Source organism: Athene noctua, chromosome 22 (genome assembly GCF_965140245.1).
Source record: "Athene noctua chromosome 22, bAthNoc1.hap1.1, whole genome shotgun sequence".
In the NCBI taxonomy this organism is placed as follows: domain Eukaryota; kingdom Metazoa; phylum Chordata; class Aves; order Strigiformes; family Strigidae; genus Athene; species Athene noctua.
Genome location: NC_134058.1, coordinates 7,879,361 through 7,898,218, shown reverse-complemented (window position 1 = coordinate 7,898,218; position 18,858 = coordinate 7,879,361). Strand labels below are relative to the sequence as shown.

Below are 18,858 nucleotides of genomic sequence, written 5' to 3'. Positions count from 1 at the left end.
TACTCCTAAACATAGAACGCAACATCTCTTTACAGCTGACGCTGTTTATTCTGTTGGGATGAGTAGCTAAAAGCTGGTCCAAGCTATTTTTTTTTTTCAGTTGATGGATTTTCCTGGCTCGCAAAGCAGATACATACTTTACAAAAAACAAACAAACAAAGATCTCCGGCTTCCACGGCTGTTTGGAAGAGAAATGCCAGCCTCTGATCGCTTCTGACATGAGCTCTGGATGCTATCTATTTAGGATCTGTCCTTATAAGCATTTTTTAAAGCCCATTTATTCAGCCCTCTAATGCAACTGGAGCAGCACACACAGAGCTCAGCGACCACAAAAGAAAAGCCTGGCTGTAAGGGCACGTGTAACATGAATTTCCAGACGAGCCTTTTACCTACAGCAGGCGCAGCCCCGAGCGACTCCAAAAATGAATACCAAGTGGAGCTTGAAATAAAAATTAAGGGGGTTTTGGGGGGGGGGTGGAAATCATGCGGCGCATGATTTGATGGGATTACCCAGATGAAAGGATCAGTTCAGATCAATAACGTTTGGGAAAATATTGTAAAAGCAACATGCTGAAATGGAGCCAAGGGTTTGCACCATTAAGATATGGAAAGACTTCTGGAGTTGTGTCGAGGGGATATATTTTGGAGAATTGTCTTACAGTGGATTTCTGGAGTAGGATGAGAGCTACTAATAACAACCAGGGGCCGTTATTGCTAGGATCTGATGGATTTCTCAAGCTGCTTTAGCTCCAGTAAGAGACAATGCTACAACTCCAGCGAGCTGATCCGAGTCATCGCCAGCCAATTGGATTTACGTGAAGTGACAGGATAAACAGGCCCGCAGCCGCGTTTTCCAATTTCAAAGCCAAGAAATTAAAGTGAGCTCGTTCAGCAGCCAGTGGATTTCGATGTGCAAAGGAAGCCAAGCTCTCAGGTTCAAAAGCTGCCCACAATCTGCACACCAAAGGCATAGGAAACCATCCTGGGGAAGAGCTTGGGGCTAACAGCCACTACCTGCACCAGCAAAACAAGGAGCAAGGCGATGGTCCTGCTCCGCTGCGGCTCAAGCCTCACTGGAAACACAGCAGCTGCCTGCCAAAGCTGGCCTCTCCCTGTGAGCAAGTTACATTTGTTCAACAAATTACGTCCTATCGCAAGGATGTGCTTAATTTGGTGGGTACATTATCAGCGGAGCACATTATAATCCCAAAGAAAAAGCCAGAGGGAGATGCTGAACCTGCACAGTCAGGTACAAAAAGCAACATTTGCTGGTGACCAGTGCTGGTGTTTCCCAGATGGTTTGTACCTCTGCAAAGTCAGACTGTTTTAGTATAACTCATCTGCAGAAGAACCAGAAGTTGTGCGGGGTTTTACCCCGAAGAGCTTGTGTTGCTTAGGGAGAGTCAAAAATAAGTGGTAAGAAGCAAATTCCTCTTAAGAAGGGAAAAAAAAAAAAAAATTGACCCAGATGTCACAGCAGAAGTGAGGCCAAAAGGATGGGTTGGACTTACTGCAATTCTGCCTCTGACTTACAGAAGCCCCATCTCAGACCTTTCCTTGCCGCAGGGGCTGTTTTAAACCGCGTACATCTCTGGGGGAGCAGCATGTGAAATGGAGAGCTTGGACTCTCCCCAGCAGCTTGGCAGAGGGTGAAACCTCCTGCGCTGACAGACCAGCAGCAGCCAGCTTGATGCTCAGTCTGGATTTATTAGCCTGGTTTTTAGGCTGGCAGAGACTTAAAGATGCCAAATTATGGGTCTTAATCTGGAAACCTTGTCCACCCCAGCACTGTCACCTACCCCAGCTGAGGGATTACCTCGACTACACTCCATCACACAAAGGTCCATCCCAAACTTGCATGACAGTGTGAAATCCCCAGATGTTCCCCTTCGATGGGAAACCAGAGAAGGAAAAAATAATAAATCCCTCTGCTTCTCAGGCCAGCCAAGATTTTTCCAGCAGTCTGCATATTTGCCCAAAAGCTTTTCCCCTGCCAGCAGTTTGCGAGGTTTCGGAGAGGAAAGACGACACGCTGGTGAGCTGCGGTTCAGAGGCCAGAACACGGCGCGAGCGGCAGAGGCTGAGCAGCCTGACAATCCCAGCATCAGATCTGGGAGATGCCGAAGGAGAGCTCCTGTGAGAAGGACGGACACCTCCACGGCACGTTGCACACCAGCTCTTTCCCTCAGACAAATCCTGACATTTAGGACTCGCTGGTCAAGCTGCCTCAGATCCAGCATCTGACATTCACCTGGTTTTATCCTCAAGACATTCAAAATGGGGAACTGGGATTCTGAATGTTTTCAAGATCGGCTTTGACTGGGTCTGTCTAAACCTTAAAGCTTTCTAAGAGCCAGGAAAGTATCATTTTCCCTTACCAAAGCCACATGTGATTTAGTGTTCCCTCAAATTTGGCTTAAAAAAAAAATTCCTTGCTCAGAAGTAGACAGGAATTCAGCTTTGCAAGAGTTTAAGGAAGAATTGAACAAGTTCACATTTGTCTCCCCAACAGGGAGACAAAACCTTTACAGGCACATGCATCTGCTGCCTGCAAAACACCTCTCAGGTAGCAGGGGGGAAACGTGCACCACTGTAGAGGGTTTTTTTTGCAAGTTGTAGGGGTATGTAACCAAACCACAGCAGCCCTCCTGATGTTTACACACAGAAAAAGTTTCCACCGCGCTCTCAGGGTTGAATTTCCACCCTATAATGACACAGGCTTATGGTACAAGCCCAGTCAAACCCACGGCGTCGAACCAAAGGTCTGGTTTCTTGCAATCTTTACAAGGTGGAGACAGAAATCCCCGCCGGGGAGGATAAGTCACCTCCAAGCTTTTGCAATGTCACAGTCATTCTTATTTTTTTTTACCCGGGAAATTCTTACCTGCCACAACTCGGAGCCCGATAAAGCTGTTGAAAAGGAGAGGCAGTGCCCTCTGAACCCTGTGCAACAGGATTACTGAGTCACTGTGCTAATGCTTGGCAAAAATGTCCTTACACAGCAAGTTGAGCAAACAGTGACGAGATAAGAGTGCCAGAAGGCCCCGGGGCTTTGCCCCTTTATCTCTTAATAGTTGCAAACAAGCATCACTGCAATTCATGCACCTCCATGCTGCAGGAAATGTTTTATTAGGGTCCATCCTGAGTGTTTCCCACCAGCAGCATCACTCCAAGATGTCTAATACTTCTCATGGTGAGGTCACCCCGTATTCCCCTTTGCAATCATGTCACCCAGTTTTGGGAAATGCAAATTTGGCCCTACTGGAAAGGGTGCTGCTGTTGCAAAAGCTGCCTTTCCCTCCAAGTGGGTGGAAGCAAAATGCCAGCCAGCGATCCACCTCTCTCTGCTTTAATACTTGTTTTTTTTTTGTTTGGTTGGTTTTTTTTTTCTTTTCTTCCCCTCACCCTTAAGTGATACTGTACCCTGCAGACTTTCAAGTGATTTGAGTAACAGTTTGCCATCCTACACAAAACAGCTCCGATGCTAATTAAAGAGCTCGGCGCTTGGAGAGAAAGGGTTGATCAGCTCCTGCAACTTGTCTTCCCTCCAGGAGGCAAACGGAGAGATGGAAATTGCTGTATCAGACTACACAACGCCGCAATAAGTGGGTAATTGTAGGGAAGGGACCAAGGTATGTGTGGGTTAGCGGAGGAGCATGGCCTGGCTCTGCTGAGCTCCACACTTTTCACTCGAGTCACGCTCCTGTTTCGTTTGCCACAGCGTGAGGGAGGCGGCAGAGGCACTGCAGACGGAGAACCCTGAAATTACTGGTGCTTCAGGAAATAGCTGCTGTGTAATTTGGTGAGGCTACAGCTACCATGGGGCTAAAAAACCTCAACCATCCTGTGGGCACAGGCAGAAAAGTCTACTTGAGTAAGTGCAAAAAGTTCAGTGTTGGGAAGAGCAGGGCTAGGCTCAGCTCATAATTTGCTGCAAAGAAAATGCAGCTACTTACTGAAAGCCAGACATCTACCTATTGAAAGCCCCAGTACAACACACAAAGGGATATTCTGTCTGGTTCTTTTCATTTTCCTTTTAACCAGCCCTTCTCTCACTTGCTCTTTCCCCCCTTATTTTCATTTTCAAGCCGTTGGTTCCTGCACTATATTTGCTCACAGAAGGAGTGTGCTTTTCTCCCTCATTCCAGTAAATCCAGCGCTTAATGCCAAACTCGCTAAATATTTCATGTCAGGAATAAATATTCACCTTTTGGACTGCAGACAAGCATGAGCTAGTGCTTCGTCATTCCGCGTGCTTACCAGCTTTAAGGAGATTTTGCAGCAGATGCTTTGGTGAGAGATGTAAAATCAGGCTACACAGCATAAGGATTTAAAGTCTCTGAAAGTGTGTCGTGCTGGCTAGGGTCTACCCTGAAAAGTGAATATTGGGTGTTCAATCTTGAGTATTTAGTGTGTTATCTTGGTGGACAGGGACCTTAAGGCAAAGGCCTGAGAGCAGCGTGAGCTTCCAGAAGGGAAACGCAGCAGCAGGACGTGGGGCTGGCGTGGAAGGAGCCGTTGCCGATAGGTGTCAGCACAGGCTGCCCAAAAAAATTCTCCAAGGCTCCTCTGAGCTCCTGTCCGGCCGCCAAGACACATCCAGCCACGGGATAACGGGCTTTTATTTCACTGACCCCAAAACGGAACTGCCCCCGAAGGTGAAATGAGCCTGCCGAGGAGGGAAGGCTTTGCAACAGTCCCAGGAGGGGAAAGGAATAACTTGATATAAAAACAATCAGGGAGGTCGTGGTCAAACCAAGCTCCATCACACCTCGGAAGCTCCCGAGCCTCTCGCTGAGGGCAGCACCTGGGATGACGGCACCAGCCCCAGGCAGGAGCGGGTTCAGGCTATCAGCTTCCTCCCTGGTGCAATGCATTAATTATATCTGAGACAACACCAATGTAAACAATCAGTATGTGTGGCTGAGGCGCCCGTTTGCATATTTTTAAGCCTTCTTTCCTGAAAAGGAAATAAAATAGAAGGTTTCACAGATGCTTTGGCTGCTCTCACAGCCACCCGACAGCTTGCAAATACCTTGGCTCAAGTCAGCCAAACTCAGATGAGCAGATATCCACAAGAAATTAAATTTTCCACAGGGCTACGAAATCAAGAGTTAGGAAAAAGTCAGACCCCTGAAAGGAAAAAAGTCCTTATAGAAAAAAAACCCCTCTTGCTTAGAGAAGTACCAGTTTGAAAGACTACAGGCCTGCACTTTTGAGACCGTGAAAAAGCAAATCATTCTCTAAGTGCTGGCTTTCCAAGGTGGAGGAAGAACTACTGCAGGAGTGAGATTTCTGTTTATCGCTTCAACAGCAAAGCACCCATATCTCAGATGTGAGAGACCTTCGGAAGTTTCCAAACTCAGAGCTACCGGATGCTCAGCACCCTCAACAAGACACAACTACTTATTTGTCTATATAAGGACTCCCAATCCCAGTAAACCTATTTTTGCAGATCATGGACTTCTTATTTACCAACAGGGCTGCAAATAGTTTTCCCCAATTTTGGTACAGCATGCTTGTCAGCAGTATTTTCAGATGGCCTGAGGGTCATGTTTAAAATGAGCATGTACTACTGATGATGCTGAAAAGCAGCGTGCATCAGGAGCCCTAGAAAGCCAGCTGCCCCGTCCCTGCTCGAGGCTACCTTTGTGCATCACACATGGGGACCAGGGAGGCTAAAAATTCTCTGCATCCATCCTGGAGGCTGATAAATGCAATAGTGGGAAAAATTCCTCCGTTAATCTCTGGAGAGATTTGCGCCCAGGGAGCTTCTCTCTAAGAATCTAAATCTGACAAGGTTAAAGCAACAAGCTATTTTTCATGCCTTTCTGCTTGATCCGTGCTGAGAGTGTCTTAAGAAGGGCTGTTCCACACTGAGAAAAGCTTCTGGAGACACAAATACCGTATGGCCAGATTTAAAATCCTGAATAAATCCCTCTACCTCTCATCATCCAGGAAACAACAGCATTACCAAACCCATTCCTTATCAAGTCTCTTGCTCTATTAGATGAGCAGGCTTGCTGGTTTTACCATGGCGAGGCCACCAGCTCCCTTTTGAATAAGTGCTCCTGAAAAACTCCTTCTGACCAGCTGGGTGTCTCCTGAACACGAGCAAGAAAGGGTGGCAGCCAGCAAGCTGTGGAATGCAACAGGGAAGGGGAAGAAAAAATCAGATCACTTCTTTCAGGGCTGGGCTTTCTTTTTTTTTTCAGCCTACATGGAGCCCCAGGCTCCCCATGTCAGAGATATCAAAGAGATCCAGCATCCTATGGACTAAAACAAACCCATGGGCTCAAGGATGAACAGATGCACAGGATCTCCCCCTTCCTGACTCCATTTCTGCACCAATATAAAGATGCCCAGCTCTTCCCTTGCCTTAAAGGGAAGCACAAGTCCCTAGACCCGTACAGAGGCAAGAGGAAAACCAGACCATCACTTAAAACATCCATTTCGCTTTGAGTCACTTCTCTCCCAGCCTCCTCTGTTGCACTTTGCTCTCCATGCTCCCCCCGCAACATGTTCCTTTCATGTCAGGCCCAAGTGTCCGAGGCAGGACAGGAGGGCATCCAAGAGGGAAAGCATCTTTCCCTGCGGAAGCGTGACGGTCAGAGAGACATGCCTTGCTGACTGCTGACGAAAACAGGCGAGCCATAGCTCCAAGGAGCAATTTTCCCACAGCAGGGACTGGTTTTCCCTTGCCAGGTCTCATCTGCAGATAAAAATTTGCTGAACTTCCAACTAACAAAGCACAGCAAGAGCAGGGAATGAGAGAGAGAAGACACCAGTTGCTTTGTTCTGCTGCTGTAAAATCACCTTTACCGAGTCTCAGCACCCCCGTGACAGCTCATTAGCAGCAAGCTGGCTCTGCTGCTGCCGGCCCCGAGCCCTGGGCCTGTTCCCACCTCCACGTGCAGGCGGGCTGGCTTCTTCAAAGCAACTCCTGCCCGCCTCCAGCACCACATTCCTGTGATGCCGCACACGCTGATGCTGGAGATGCAACAGCAGCAGCATCCCAGCGTCCCTGCGGACAAGGTGAGGACCAGTCACTCCTTATTTTAATTGCCAAACAGACTCTGCTCCCCACCCGCGAGCTGTAAGAGAGGAATGAAGTTATGGAGTGACTTTATGACCTCTACAGATATTAGGAGCAATTGGAAATGCCACAGGAACTCGGCTCTGGTGCGTTGATAAGGATAGACTTGTTCAACGCCAGCTGGGATAAGGGGCAGACTGCAGCCAGGCATGAGCAGGGGGAGGGAGAAACAGAGGAAACCGTGCAGCGAGATGTTTTTTAGATGCAGTGCTGAAGAATAGGAGGCTGGGGTGTATTTTTCACCCTAGTAGCAGTAGCCCACATCCATTTCCCATCACACTGACTGGCTAAAGAGTTTAAGGGCTTTACCTCTGAAGTATTTAAATAACTGGTCTCTCCAAGCAGGTGCCCTTTTTTACAGAGAGCAGATTCCTAGGCAGAAAGCCTCCAAGAGCCACACAGACCCCCAGGAAGAAGAGGGGAGTCTTCTGGCTTTTCCTTGGGTTTAGCAAAGGCATTTGCAGGATAGATGCTTGCAAACAGCAGATTGCACATGCGTTTTCTACCTCTGTGTCCCTGGTTAAATTCATGCAACACTGCTGGGTCAGTTGTGACAGGGTGTCCTTTCCCAGGGGCAAGAGCCACGCCGCACACAACGAGTGACGCTGAAGGAGCACGATTCAGAGGATGGATTCAGACGACAAAAAGCTTTCAGAGGTTAAATGCAAACAGCCAGAGAGGCCATGAGAACAGAGGAGGACTGGGCCTGGCAAATCAAAGGGAGGGTAGATGCGTGCTGTAAACCTAAACCCGCTCAGATTAGGCATCTAATCGCTGGGGCAGAGCAATCCTATTGAACCCAAGCAGCGATGGATTAATCTCCTAGAAACCAGCCCTCCATGCACCAGCAGTACTTTCTCAACGAGGCACGACAGCTTCTGAAAATAAAAAACCCAAACCCTAAAACCTTCACCTGCTAATTTTTCATCTCTTGCCCTTGAAATATTTCATATTTAAGAACACAAATTTCATTAGAGACATTTTTCAAAACCACCCAAGCAAAGAAAGGAACAAATTAGCATCCTGTCTGCCTTGCACAGCTTAACCAAGGGACTGAAAGGCACCGAGAAACACCTGAGCTCTGCGAAGCCACAGCTCAGAGCCTGCCAAACAAGCTCTGGTCTCACTCTCTGGAAGGGCAGTGAAGTTTGAACTCTATATTCAAGGACATTGTTTCCTTCGGCGAGCAGGGCGTAGCTTGCCATTTCCAAATGCAGCAAATCCAGGTCCCACTCCCTGCAACGTTGCGTTTTGCAATATAAATTGTTTAAGGTTTGCACAAGTGCAGTTTTCACCTGGGAGCAGCAGGCTACTGCCCCGTGTACCTGTAACAGAATGACCTTGGCGTGTTGTGCTTTGCATCATTTCTGTGCATACCACCAGCTAGATTTCTCTAGTTACCAGGATTCTTCTTCAAAAGATGCTCTTTGCCTTTTTATTTCTTAATTCTTCTGCTTAAATTGCAGAGAGGCTCCATCCTTCAGCGCTCCTTCTCACTCCCAGCCTGACAAGACATCACCAGCTGCCAAAGGCTACTAACCACCTTACGGAAGTGGTTACTCATCTCCTTGTAAACCTGTGAGCCCAAAGAGGGGAAAAAACCCTCAATATATTTAAATCAGAGAAAGCAATTCTAAGCAAGTCCTCCTGTGACAGCATCCATCCCAAAGGATGGTATAGAACAAAGCCTAGAAACTTGTGTTTTTCTTTCAGAAGGGCAGAAATTGGCTGTGTGATAAGCAAGCTCTGGGCAGGGAGCAGACTCACCAGAATAAAGACAGAGTTTCCAATGAGGTCAAGTCACTCTGGGCTTGAGGGCTCAAAGAGCATTTTGATCACGGTGGGAAAGCCAGGGATTTTTTAATAACATGGAAAATTTTAGCCCTGGGAAGGCAAAATACATCCTACTGCTACTAAATTCAAAAGGCAATAAGGAAGAAACAAACCAGATCAGGAAAAGAGCTGGAGAAAAGCTTTCCTCTCTTTCAGGCTTTGTTCAATACTACAACAGCAGAAAGACACCCTATGTATTGTGAGGGATTTCCATCGGTTTCATTAACCTGTTCTACTTTGAAGTATCAGACACCCGCAGTCAGTAGCTGCAGTCATAATTAGAGTCATTATTCTGTGCCAGGTATCAGCTTTTCACTCCTTTTGATTCCCAGGAGGCCAGCAGCTACGACACGGCTTCAGTGTGCTCAAGGTGATCCCAAGATTTTTATTAAAAGTTAGGCGTGCCTTCAATTAAAAAGAGCCCTTCGACACCACACCGAGTTCAGAACCACACAGGTACACAAAGACCATTTTGCAGCCCTCCCCTCAAGGGCTGTAAGTGGAAATAAGTTGGGCTAAATTTTGAGTTTATTTTCAAAACCTGCTTCTCCTGGTTTCCTTCTTTGCGTACGTGGGAACGTGTTTGTTTTGCTAAAAAACATCTTGCAAATGGTGTCTCGGGGACCAGCAGCAGTCTACAAACTGAGAAATGCTGCTCTAGAGAGGCTACTGGCATGGTCAGGTCAGGATTTTACAAGTTTATTTTAATCCCCAAAGCAAGGATGTGCCTTGGATCACTCGCTGCATTACCACAGGGCAAGTCACGCTGCAATGGGGACAGAAGAACTGCAACAGGAGGTCATGGCAGAGTATTTCAGTAACGGGTCTCAGCTGGTTACTGCTATTCAGAAAAAAAGATGATGCAAAAGACAACCAAGGACTGAACAAACGGCACAATCTCAGGAGATCTTCGGACACGGTAGGTTTTAAATCCAAATATGAGATGGTTTCCACTACTCTAACAATTCTTCACTCTTTAGAAACTCCATGAATCCTTTGGACCATGAGTCCTGCAAGTTATTTACACCATGCATGAAGGTGTCACACCGATTTGCGGATGCAGAGGGCTGGATGTCTGCTGGCTCTCAGCTGCACGACCGGGTCCCTTCCTTGGAAAGTCCAGTCCTGCGCCATGGCTCCCAGCTCCTTTCAGCTCCCCAAATCATGAAGGAGGCCCCAAACAGGATCAGGACCAGCATGAAACTTCCAACTGTTTTGAAAACTTGCCACTGTTTTCTAGAAGGAGATGATGAGAACAGGGATTTTTGTTTTTTGCTTGGGGCAAGGTTTTTGCACAGCTTTGTCAAGGGCAAACCGCTCTGCTTCACTCGACGACTAACGGGCAGGTTTCTCTTTTAGCCAAGAGAGCCTCCCACCGCACAGTGACCACATCTTATACAACCACCCCAGGCAGGTGACAGCAGAGTCTCTCTTACCTCCTTTGGGCTGTTAGTTTTGTTGACACAACACCATCAAAGGCACCTTCCCCTCAGCTCACAAGGGGAAACCCGATCCTCAAACTCCGTGGCTCCCACTCAAAGCATGGAGGGGACCTGCGGGAAGAACTGAGCCAAGACAAACCAACATGGGAGAAGGTTTTTTGCACACTTATTGCGTCGTGTTAAGGCTACCCAGGAGCTTTTAAGTGCAAACTTCAGGCTGAAGGTCTCTACTTATTTTCAGACTAAAGCAGGGAGGATCAGCTGCTCTGATGTGACTACGTCTTGACAGTGTGGACATGGGCAGAGAGGATCAGAGCATCTAATGAATGAGTTTGGTCTCCAAGCCTGTTTTTACCCTGAAATCCTGAGAAAGAGACGAGAAGCTTTCCCATCTCCCCAGCAAATGACTGCAGGGAGACAAAAACACCAGGAAACAAGTACTGGGGAGTTTTACCCCCCCGGCGGAAGGGTGGACGTGGGGCCAGCTGCACAGCGAGCCTTTTCACAGCAAACAGGAAAAGTGGAGCCGCAAGTCTCCTGAACTCCCCTGATATCAGAGTGGGATATCACAGCCTGGCAGTGGGAAAACACACTGTGTCAAGGGGCAGACTGGGGTCTTTCCAGCATTTTGCCTTCCCAGGTAGCTGTAGGGAAGATGGTAGCAAAGTGGAGGATGACACTTGGCTGAGGATGATAAAGCAGAAACAGAGAGGATGCACAGATCCCATAGGACTTCAGCTAGTGTTCCTCTCGCTGCAAAGACCTGGTCTTTATATCGCCATTCTTTTCTTTATAAGCACAATAAAAGGCTCAGTTTTATAGAGAAAAGCTTTCCACCTCTGTCCCATAAGCCCCTGGGAGCATGGGCAAATCTACTGACATTCTTCTCTCCAATTTAAAAAAGGGTATTTCCCAGTTCAGTGTATGGTTCTGGCAGACAGAGGCCAAGTGCAGGGCTCCTGAGGAATATAAACTAACAAATACAGGAAGGGAGAAAGTCTGCAGAAACAGTCTGAAATAGCACAGGCAGGCCAGAAGGATAACTGCCTGGGGATATCCTCTCAATTCTGCCTATAAATTATCCCTTGCAGCTTGAGGATGATGTGAAGAGGAGACACAGACGACGGCAAAGGGCCTGGGTCAGTGCTGATGGCTGAGGTGGCCTCTCCTAGGACCTGCCAGCAGTTTTCATCGCAGAGGTGGAAGGGATCTCATCAAGAGTGTTTCACAGACCTGCATGGAAATAGGAAAAAAATTTCCCTGCCACCGGCACAGCAGATCCAGGGCCAAATCCTGGGTTAGCCACGTCCAGGTGTCAGCAGCCTCATGCCAAAGCCCTCACCACGGGAATCTGTGCAGCTCCTGCATCACCCACTGCATTAAATCCTGGGAGTCCCCATTTCAAATGGGTTTTGGTTTCTTTCCTGGCCGTTTCAGCTGCACGAGAGCTTGTTTCTGGAGAGCACCAGAGGACTAGCGCTGCTGAAGCCATCCTGCCTGCACCCTCGCTGTAAGAGCAGCGTGCTGCAGCTTGAGTTACAGAGGAGTTGAGACTATCCCTTGCCTCTAGCTGGATAAACAGACTCCAGCGTAAACCACCTCCAGTCCTCCATCAGGTTCTCCGGCAGATAGGCTAAAAGTCAAAGCAGTGCCTAGATTAATTATGCAAATAAAGGCAAAGAAAGCATCCCCAACACACGGAGAAAGGCACCTGCCTCCCAGGGACCACCTACCCTGGGATAACATTGCAGGCTTCCCACATAATACAGGCCATTAATTATCACTCCCCTCCTGCTCCATCAAGACTCCCAAGTATGTGGGAGTGGAGGAGGTGGAAAGTAGCTCCAAAGTGGCCAGAAAAGCTTGAGGGAGAAGAGTTTAGAGACATTCCTGTGCACGTTCTTAAAATAGAGATCCTGCTGCCTTACACCCTCCTTTGTAGAGCATTAAGCCCCACCAGTAAAAAGCACTACATAAAAGTGAGGCTTTAACTCTCTTGTTCTGCTCCAGCCTAATAAGTAGAAAGTCAATGCCATTGTTTTAGATCTAAGCAAAAAAAAATACTTTGAAACCTCAAAAATTAGGTTTTTTTGAAGCAATTATCTCCCTCCTCCGTCTCCAAGACTAAAGAAACACAGGCCAATTATTTCTTTGAAGGCTAAATATGTACTCCTAGATGGAGTGCAGCAGCTCAGGCTGAGGATGAACTACCCAGCTCTGATGTCATCTAATGCCTGCAAGTAAGAAAACCCAAATGAAAACAGGTTTGAACAAACAACAACAAAAAAGGGTGTTTTCTCCTGGAAAAGCCCTTCAGAGAGGGGAAGAGGATGAAGCTGTTTCAGCTCACCTGAGCCATGTCCAAAGCATTTAGTATGGCCCTGGCACCACACTCATGTTCCCTTAGGTAGTCCTGTCCAGGTCTCATTAGATAAGATGCTCATGCTTAATGAGGGCACATGTAGAACGTGATCAAACCTCTCCGAACAAGAACTGGCATTGTGAAAAAGCCACTGCCTTATTCTAGAGCAAGACCTACCCTATAGAGTCTGTAGGGCCAGGTGTGGGAACTCCTCCTCAACCTCCACAAGCAATTAGCCTGCACACAGAGCAAGTGTTAATCAATCAATGTCAGCTCTTCTTTTTTTTTTTAAAAAAAAAAAAAAAAAAAAATCCCTCCTGCCTTATTTACGTCTGACTCCCAAGTTTCAAAGCTCTCTGCTTTTGCCCCCTCCAGTCACTATTCTTTCCCAGGCAGCGGGTGCCAACCCTTGGGTTAAGGGCACCAAGAAAAAAAAAAAAAAAAAAAAAGCAGCTATGTGTAAGAAACTACCACCGGCACAAGCACGGGGTGACTCATCTCCTCTGAAGACGGAGGAACAAGAGCGCTCTCTGTTTGGTGAGACTGCCTGAAGTTTCAGTTGCGATCCCATCTCACTACACACGTTCATGACAGCATGCAGAAATATCTCCTCGGGGGATCTTCCCATGGGACTTAACTCTGACACATATTCCCACAGGACTCGTTCTTTTAAAAGTGTTATTTGTTAGTAAGGCAGTGGGAATTTGACTTTGCAAAATACCAAGAGAGTGACTGAGCAGAGCTGGGTGCCGACGGCTGGACTCGTTAACACGACTGCGAGTCGTGCCCCGCATTCAATCCGACGGAAGAACTCGCTGGGCTGTAAGAATAGATGTCCTGGGTCAGAGCAGAGGTCTGCATCGCCCAGTATCCTGTTTATGCTACCCATGGCCTCTTCTCCACCCCTGAGCAGAGGGAGAGCGCTACGGCAAAGAAGGAGGAAGAGCAAGAGCCTGTTTCCACATATGCGTAGGCTATGGTTTGGTTTTTTCCTCCATTTTAAGTTCACAACTGCTTAATTCTCACCTGTAAGCATCATGCAGTCAATGTGCAGACACAAAGATCAAATCAAAATATTAAGAGTTACTTTTTAAGAGTTAGTATTAAGGCTTATATCTGCTTGATAGCAGTCATCAAGCACCAAGTTACACGTTAACATTTCAAAGTGACATCCGACCAATTCCCAGATAACACCAGTACGCAAAAACATCTGGATTTTGAAGGACTTTCATATTAAAAAAAAGCTTCAGACAAGAAAATATGACTTGAAACAATAACTGAGTAATCCACAATACTTCAACCACAGGGTGAGAGGGAGTCTGCACCCAAGCAGACTAGCCAGCAAGGAGTCCTGGGTGGATGCTGAGTTCCTTTTTTTCTTCCTATACTCTTGGCTAAATGTAAGGCTTTTGCTGAAATGGCTTCATACTGACAACCCCCCTCCCGCCACCAAGAGCTTCCCCCAATTCTTCTGCTTTTGTTAAAAGTTATTTTAGTCAAATTCAGAAATATATGGAAAACAAGTGCACTGTGTGTGACGTTTTGAGTACAAAAAACAGTGTGGGAAATCATTTGTGGCGTTTTCCTGCCCTGCTCAGAGCGCGTGGACTGCAGGAATGTACCTGGTTTCCCACGCTCTCTCGGTTGCTGTGGGTAGCCCGCACAGGCATGTCTCCTCCACTCCTCAAAATACCTGAAGTGGCATCTACTAAAGTTATTAAAAAAAAATAAATATCTCAGCTTTGGGACAACAACTTATATCAGTGCAGGCTCTTGTGGCCACAGGTAAATGTCACTCATCTTGCGTGGCATGAAGCAGCACCAAGCAGCTGCTCCAGACCAAGAGAAACAGTTCAGTGTGGTGCTGCAAGCACGAGAACACGCATGTTCTGTGGCAAAACCACCTGGAAACCAGACAATAATCACAGAATCATTCAGGTTGGAAAAGACCTTTGGGATCATCGAGTCAGCCCGACTCTACAAAGTTCTCCCCTACCCCACATCCCCCCACAGCTCATCGAAACGGCCCTTAAACACAGCCAGGGATGGGGCCTCCCCCTTTCCTGGGCAGCCTATTCCACTCTCTGACCGCTCTTTCCGGGAAACATTTTTTCCTCAGGTCCAGTCTGAGCCTCCCCTGCTGCAGTTTAAAGCCGTTCCCTCTTGATAATGATAAACCACATGAGGAAATAAGAGAATCAGACCAGCCCTGGGGAGAAGGTAAGTTTTGATGAAGTGGTAGAGGAGTTGCACATCTGCCAGCTCTCACCTGATGCCAGGGGCCGGATCCACTCCTTGCTGTTCAGGTCAAGTCTCCAGAGGTCGTTGAAGGCGGCGTTACAACTGCTCTGCGTGCAGCCACCGAACACGTACATTGACTGGTTCGCGTCATAGTAACATGCACCTAGAAAAAAAAAAGAAAACTCAGATTAGCCAGTTCTCTGACCTTTGTGTTTTTGGGTGGGAAGAAAGATGATTCTCTTCTCCCCGCTGGGTTTCACAAAAGCAGACAGGCTGCTCCAGCTTCAGTAAAACCAGAGACCAGCTTAGGGGTATCCCTGACCAGTGTAACCCTCCAGCGAGAACCTTCTGAGATGATTATGCCCTCAAGCAGAGCTGCTCCTGAAAGTGCAAAGAAAGCTGCCTTAGAAGCTCATAGTTAATTAGATTAGCTACGATTAACACACTCAGCACATTTACCTTCTCTAAGCTAGTGCATATGGTTTACAGGGCTGCCAAATTAAGACTAAGGAACCAGCCTGTGTACTTAGACCTGGTTGCTTATTCTCTTTTTCCAAATCTGACAGCATTTCACCTTATCTCATCACAGAAAAGCACCACTGAAATGCACGGATTTTGTGAGCATTCCCTTTGCTCCTTGTGGGAAAGGATCAGGCAGTGACATGGGGAATGGGGCGGGAACACAACACTTGACAACCCCTCAAAGATACTCAGGGAAATAAAGAGCTTTTGGCCCCAAAGCAAACTCTGCAGCAAGAAAAAAAAAATGCAAGTGGCTGCCTTTGGCAGTTAGTGTCCCTTGGTACCCAGGCATCTTTGACAAGAAGTAAATTAAACATAAGATAGAGCAGAGAAGACTTGCTCAGCTTATCTGCTTCAGAGAATGAGCAAGATTCAAACGTGTTCAGAAAGTTAAACTCCTGCAATGACAAAGAGGATTTCCTAATTTCTGAATTTCCTTCATCAAATGCAATGAGCCCTCTTGATTTCATACCATGACCCCTCACCTTTCCCATTCTTGAGATCCCTGCAAAGCAGCAGCATCTCCTCCACACCTTAACTCAAAAGAAGCAGGAGGAGAGCATGATGGCAACGCCGAAGAGCAAGCTCGTCCTCTGACAGCAGCTTTGCTGGACAAACTCACATCAGCTCCTCATCTTGCGAGTCAAGGATCAAGGAGCGAAGGCAACTTCAGCTCCTGGGCTGGTTGAGGTGATGGGGCAGCAGGTTCTTCTGCACCTGCACGCCCTGATCAGCCAGGCACCGTCTGCTCCCGTGCAACAACGTGTTTGAAATGCAGCCCTCCCTTGACCTGACACAGCCTGGAAAAACTCCCATTCCTGGGTTTTCTGTAAAATCCTCCCCTTTCTTCCCCCAGAATTTTGGTAAAAAGTGTACAGTGTGACTGACAGGAAGGGCAAGCTTGCTACTGAAGCCGCAATCTACCTGTTGAGGTGTTGCTCTGTTCATTACTGCATCTCCCAGGACCTATTTAATGGTCTCCAGACACCAGGAATTCAGCAGCACACACAGTCCTGGAACACTAAATCCTGCATGCAAGTCCTTTAGCACCAGCCAGGTGAGCACCAGCACTCGTCTCAAAGAGGACTCGCTGCCTGAATCCTGGTCAGAACCAAAGCATCTCTGCAAAGCCCAACTTCATACATAAATACCTTCAAAACAAGTCATAAAAAACTAATATTGACCCTTTCAACATGAGCAAGGCCTCCCAGCGATTCCTTGAGCATTTATTATCAAGTCTAGCAAGGGGAAAACCCGCAATAAATCATACTGACGTACACATGTACCAGTGCAGAGTAGAAAGCCACAGTGTTTTACGCTCTGGGAACACTGAAGGGTATCAGCCAGGGCTCGGAGGGAGCAGGAGTCATTGCCCTCGCAGTGACAAGCGATATATTGCTCAACACAAAAAGCAAGAGGAAAAGTCAAAGTTCAGGCAGGCAGCCTGTGGCGCAGGGCAGCATCTGGCCCTGGGTCTGAGACAGAGGTGGGAAGCACTGGGGATTATGCAGGAGCTGCTCCGCGGAGCATCTTCAGGTTGAGGATTGTGTGCCGTCGTAAATAACCAGCACAAGGAAAGCGATAAGATGAAGGATTAGCACGCAAGATAGAAGAAAAAAAGCCTAAATAAAGGAGCATCTGGAGTGAAAGGCTGACAACCTACTTCTGGTAGCAAGAGAGAACGATTCAGAGCAAATCCCTACGAGAAGTCCCTGCTTCCAGCTTTGCTCCAGACCAGCACAAGCAGGTCTCTGGTTTCCAATGATCCATCCCCACAGCCCCGATTCTGCTGGCTGGAGGTAGGCAGTCCCAGCGCGAAAGAGCTCTTTAAGGCAGCCCACCCGTACGTACGCCAGCGATATTCATCTCGCCGCCCTGAATGAAGGGCGACGCCGTAAACCGGCGCATTCAAGCGCCCGCAGACAATACCGCGGCTCGGCGGGGGACGCGGGGACGCCCGGTGGCCTTCGCCGAGGGTCCCATTGTCTGACCCGAGCCCTGTCACGCAGATCCCCTATTGAAAAGCCGGCAGCCCCCATGCCCTTGGCTTTTAGGGACAAGTCCTGGGCACTCTGCTGACCACACAGCAGGATTGGGGGAGCTGGAGACACAGGGTGTGCTCATGGGGTGAGACCACCCAGGTCTCTCCTACGTGCGTCCACGCAACGTCTTTACGTGCAACTGAACTGTCTTCATCTCAGCCCAGGTCTTGCCAAACTAATAAAACACACACCAAGCCACCACGGCACATCGCTTCGGAGCTCTGGCCAGGGTGCAGGATCTATAAATAGTGGTGTAGTGGATTTACCTGGGACAGAATTAAGAAATAATGATCAAGAGCATTTTTATAGCTTTACCTACTTATTAAGATTTAACCCTTTATCATTTTTACATGTTAAGACCCCTCGTAGGCTGCTCCTGCCAGGAAGACACCAGCCAGTGCTTCGCACCTGAAGTATGTGCAATTAAAACCTGGTGCAAAGCAATGCTGTGGTTTTACTCCTTAACCTTTCTTGAAAGGTTTAGTTTCCTCAGCAATCTAATCTCTACCTAAACCATGACAGGTTGAGAGCCTCTTACCTCCTTACCCCTGGCAGTCACAGCTTTCACACACCAGCACAGCTCATTTATTATTTTTGAGGGGAGGTGGCAGCATTCTTCTCCTCTATTTGGATTTAAAAACCAGGCCAGCCCGCCAGGCACCATGACGTCCACATGGCATGTATTTTAATCCTAGACCAAAATAATTTAAAACTGTGCTTTCCTACTTCTTATTAGCAAGCCATTTAAAGCTTCTGAAGCTGAGGGAGACAGATGAGTTTGGGTAAGAAAAAAATAAAAATACAAAAAAAGCACACATGTGAAAACTCCAGTTTAAACCAGCCTTGCAAAGGTGTAGAATAAATCAGGGGATGAGGGTGCAAGTCCTTGGTGCCTTTTTTGTGTGGAAAACAAGCAGCTGGAGACCACTAGATGGATTTTCAGGATTTTGGATTTTTTTAAAGCCCTTAAATCCCAGCAAAATTCAGCATGTCCAAGAGTGTTAGTACTACAGAAGTGGCATATCTTCATGACTGGAAATGAAGAGAATAAGCATTTCTGATGTTTGAAGACACCGATACCCAAACAGACTGCAAAGCCAGCTTAATTTGAACATGTTCCCATTTCCCTTCTGTGCTGCACAGCAAAGCATCAGAAACTTTCACCTGGAGTGTGAGATAACTGAAATAAAGATTAACTGGAAAGGGAAAACTGAATGCAAAGCACATGTCCTTTGTGATAATTAAAGGGCACTGACTTTTTAAACTTTGAGGACATCAAATAAAGTAACCTATCCAAGTTCAAAGGTCATATTCCCCATC

General features: G+C 47.4%; 1 protein-coding gene across 1 annotated transcript in view; it reads right to left on the bottom strand.

The window, feature by feature from the left end:
- Positions 1–18,858, bottom strand: part of FBXO42 (F-box protein 42) — a 48,570-nt gene that overhangs the window by 8,296 nt on the left and 21,416 nt on the right. Inside the window, exon 4 of the mRNA XM_074924983.1 lies at positions 15,003–15,137. Coding sequence (XP_074781084.1) covers positions 15,003–15,137 — 135 coding nt within the window. The remainder of the gene's footprint in view (positions 1–15,002; positions 15,138–18,858) is intronic.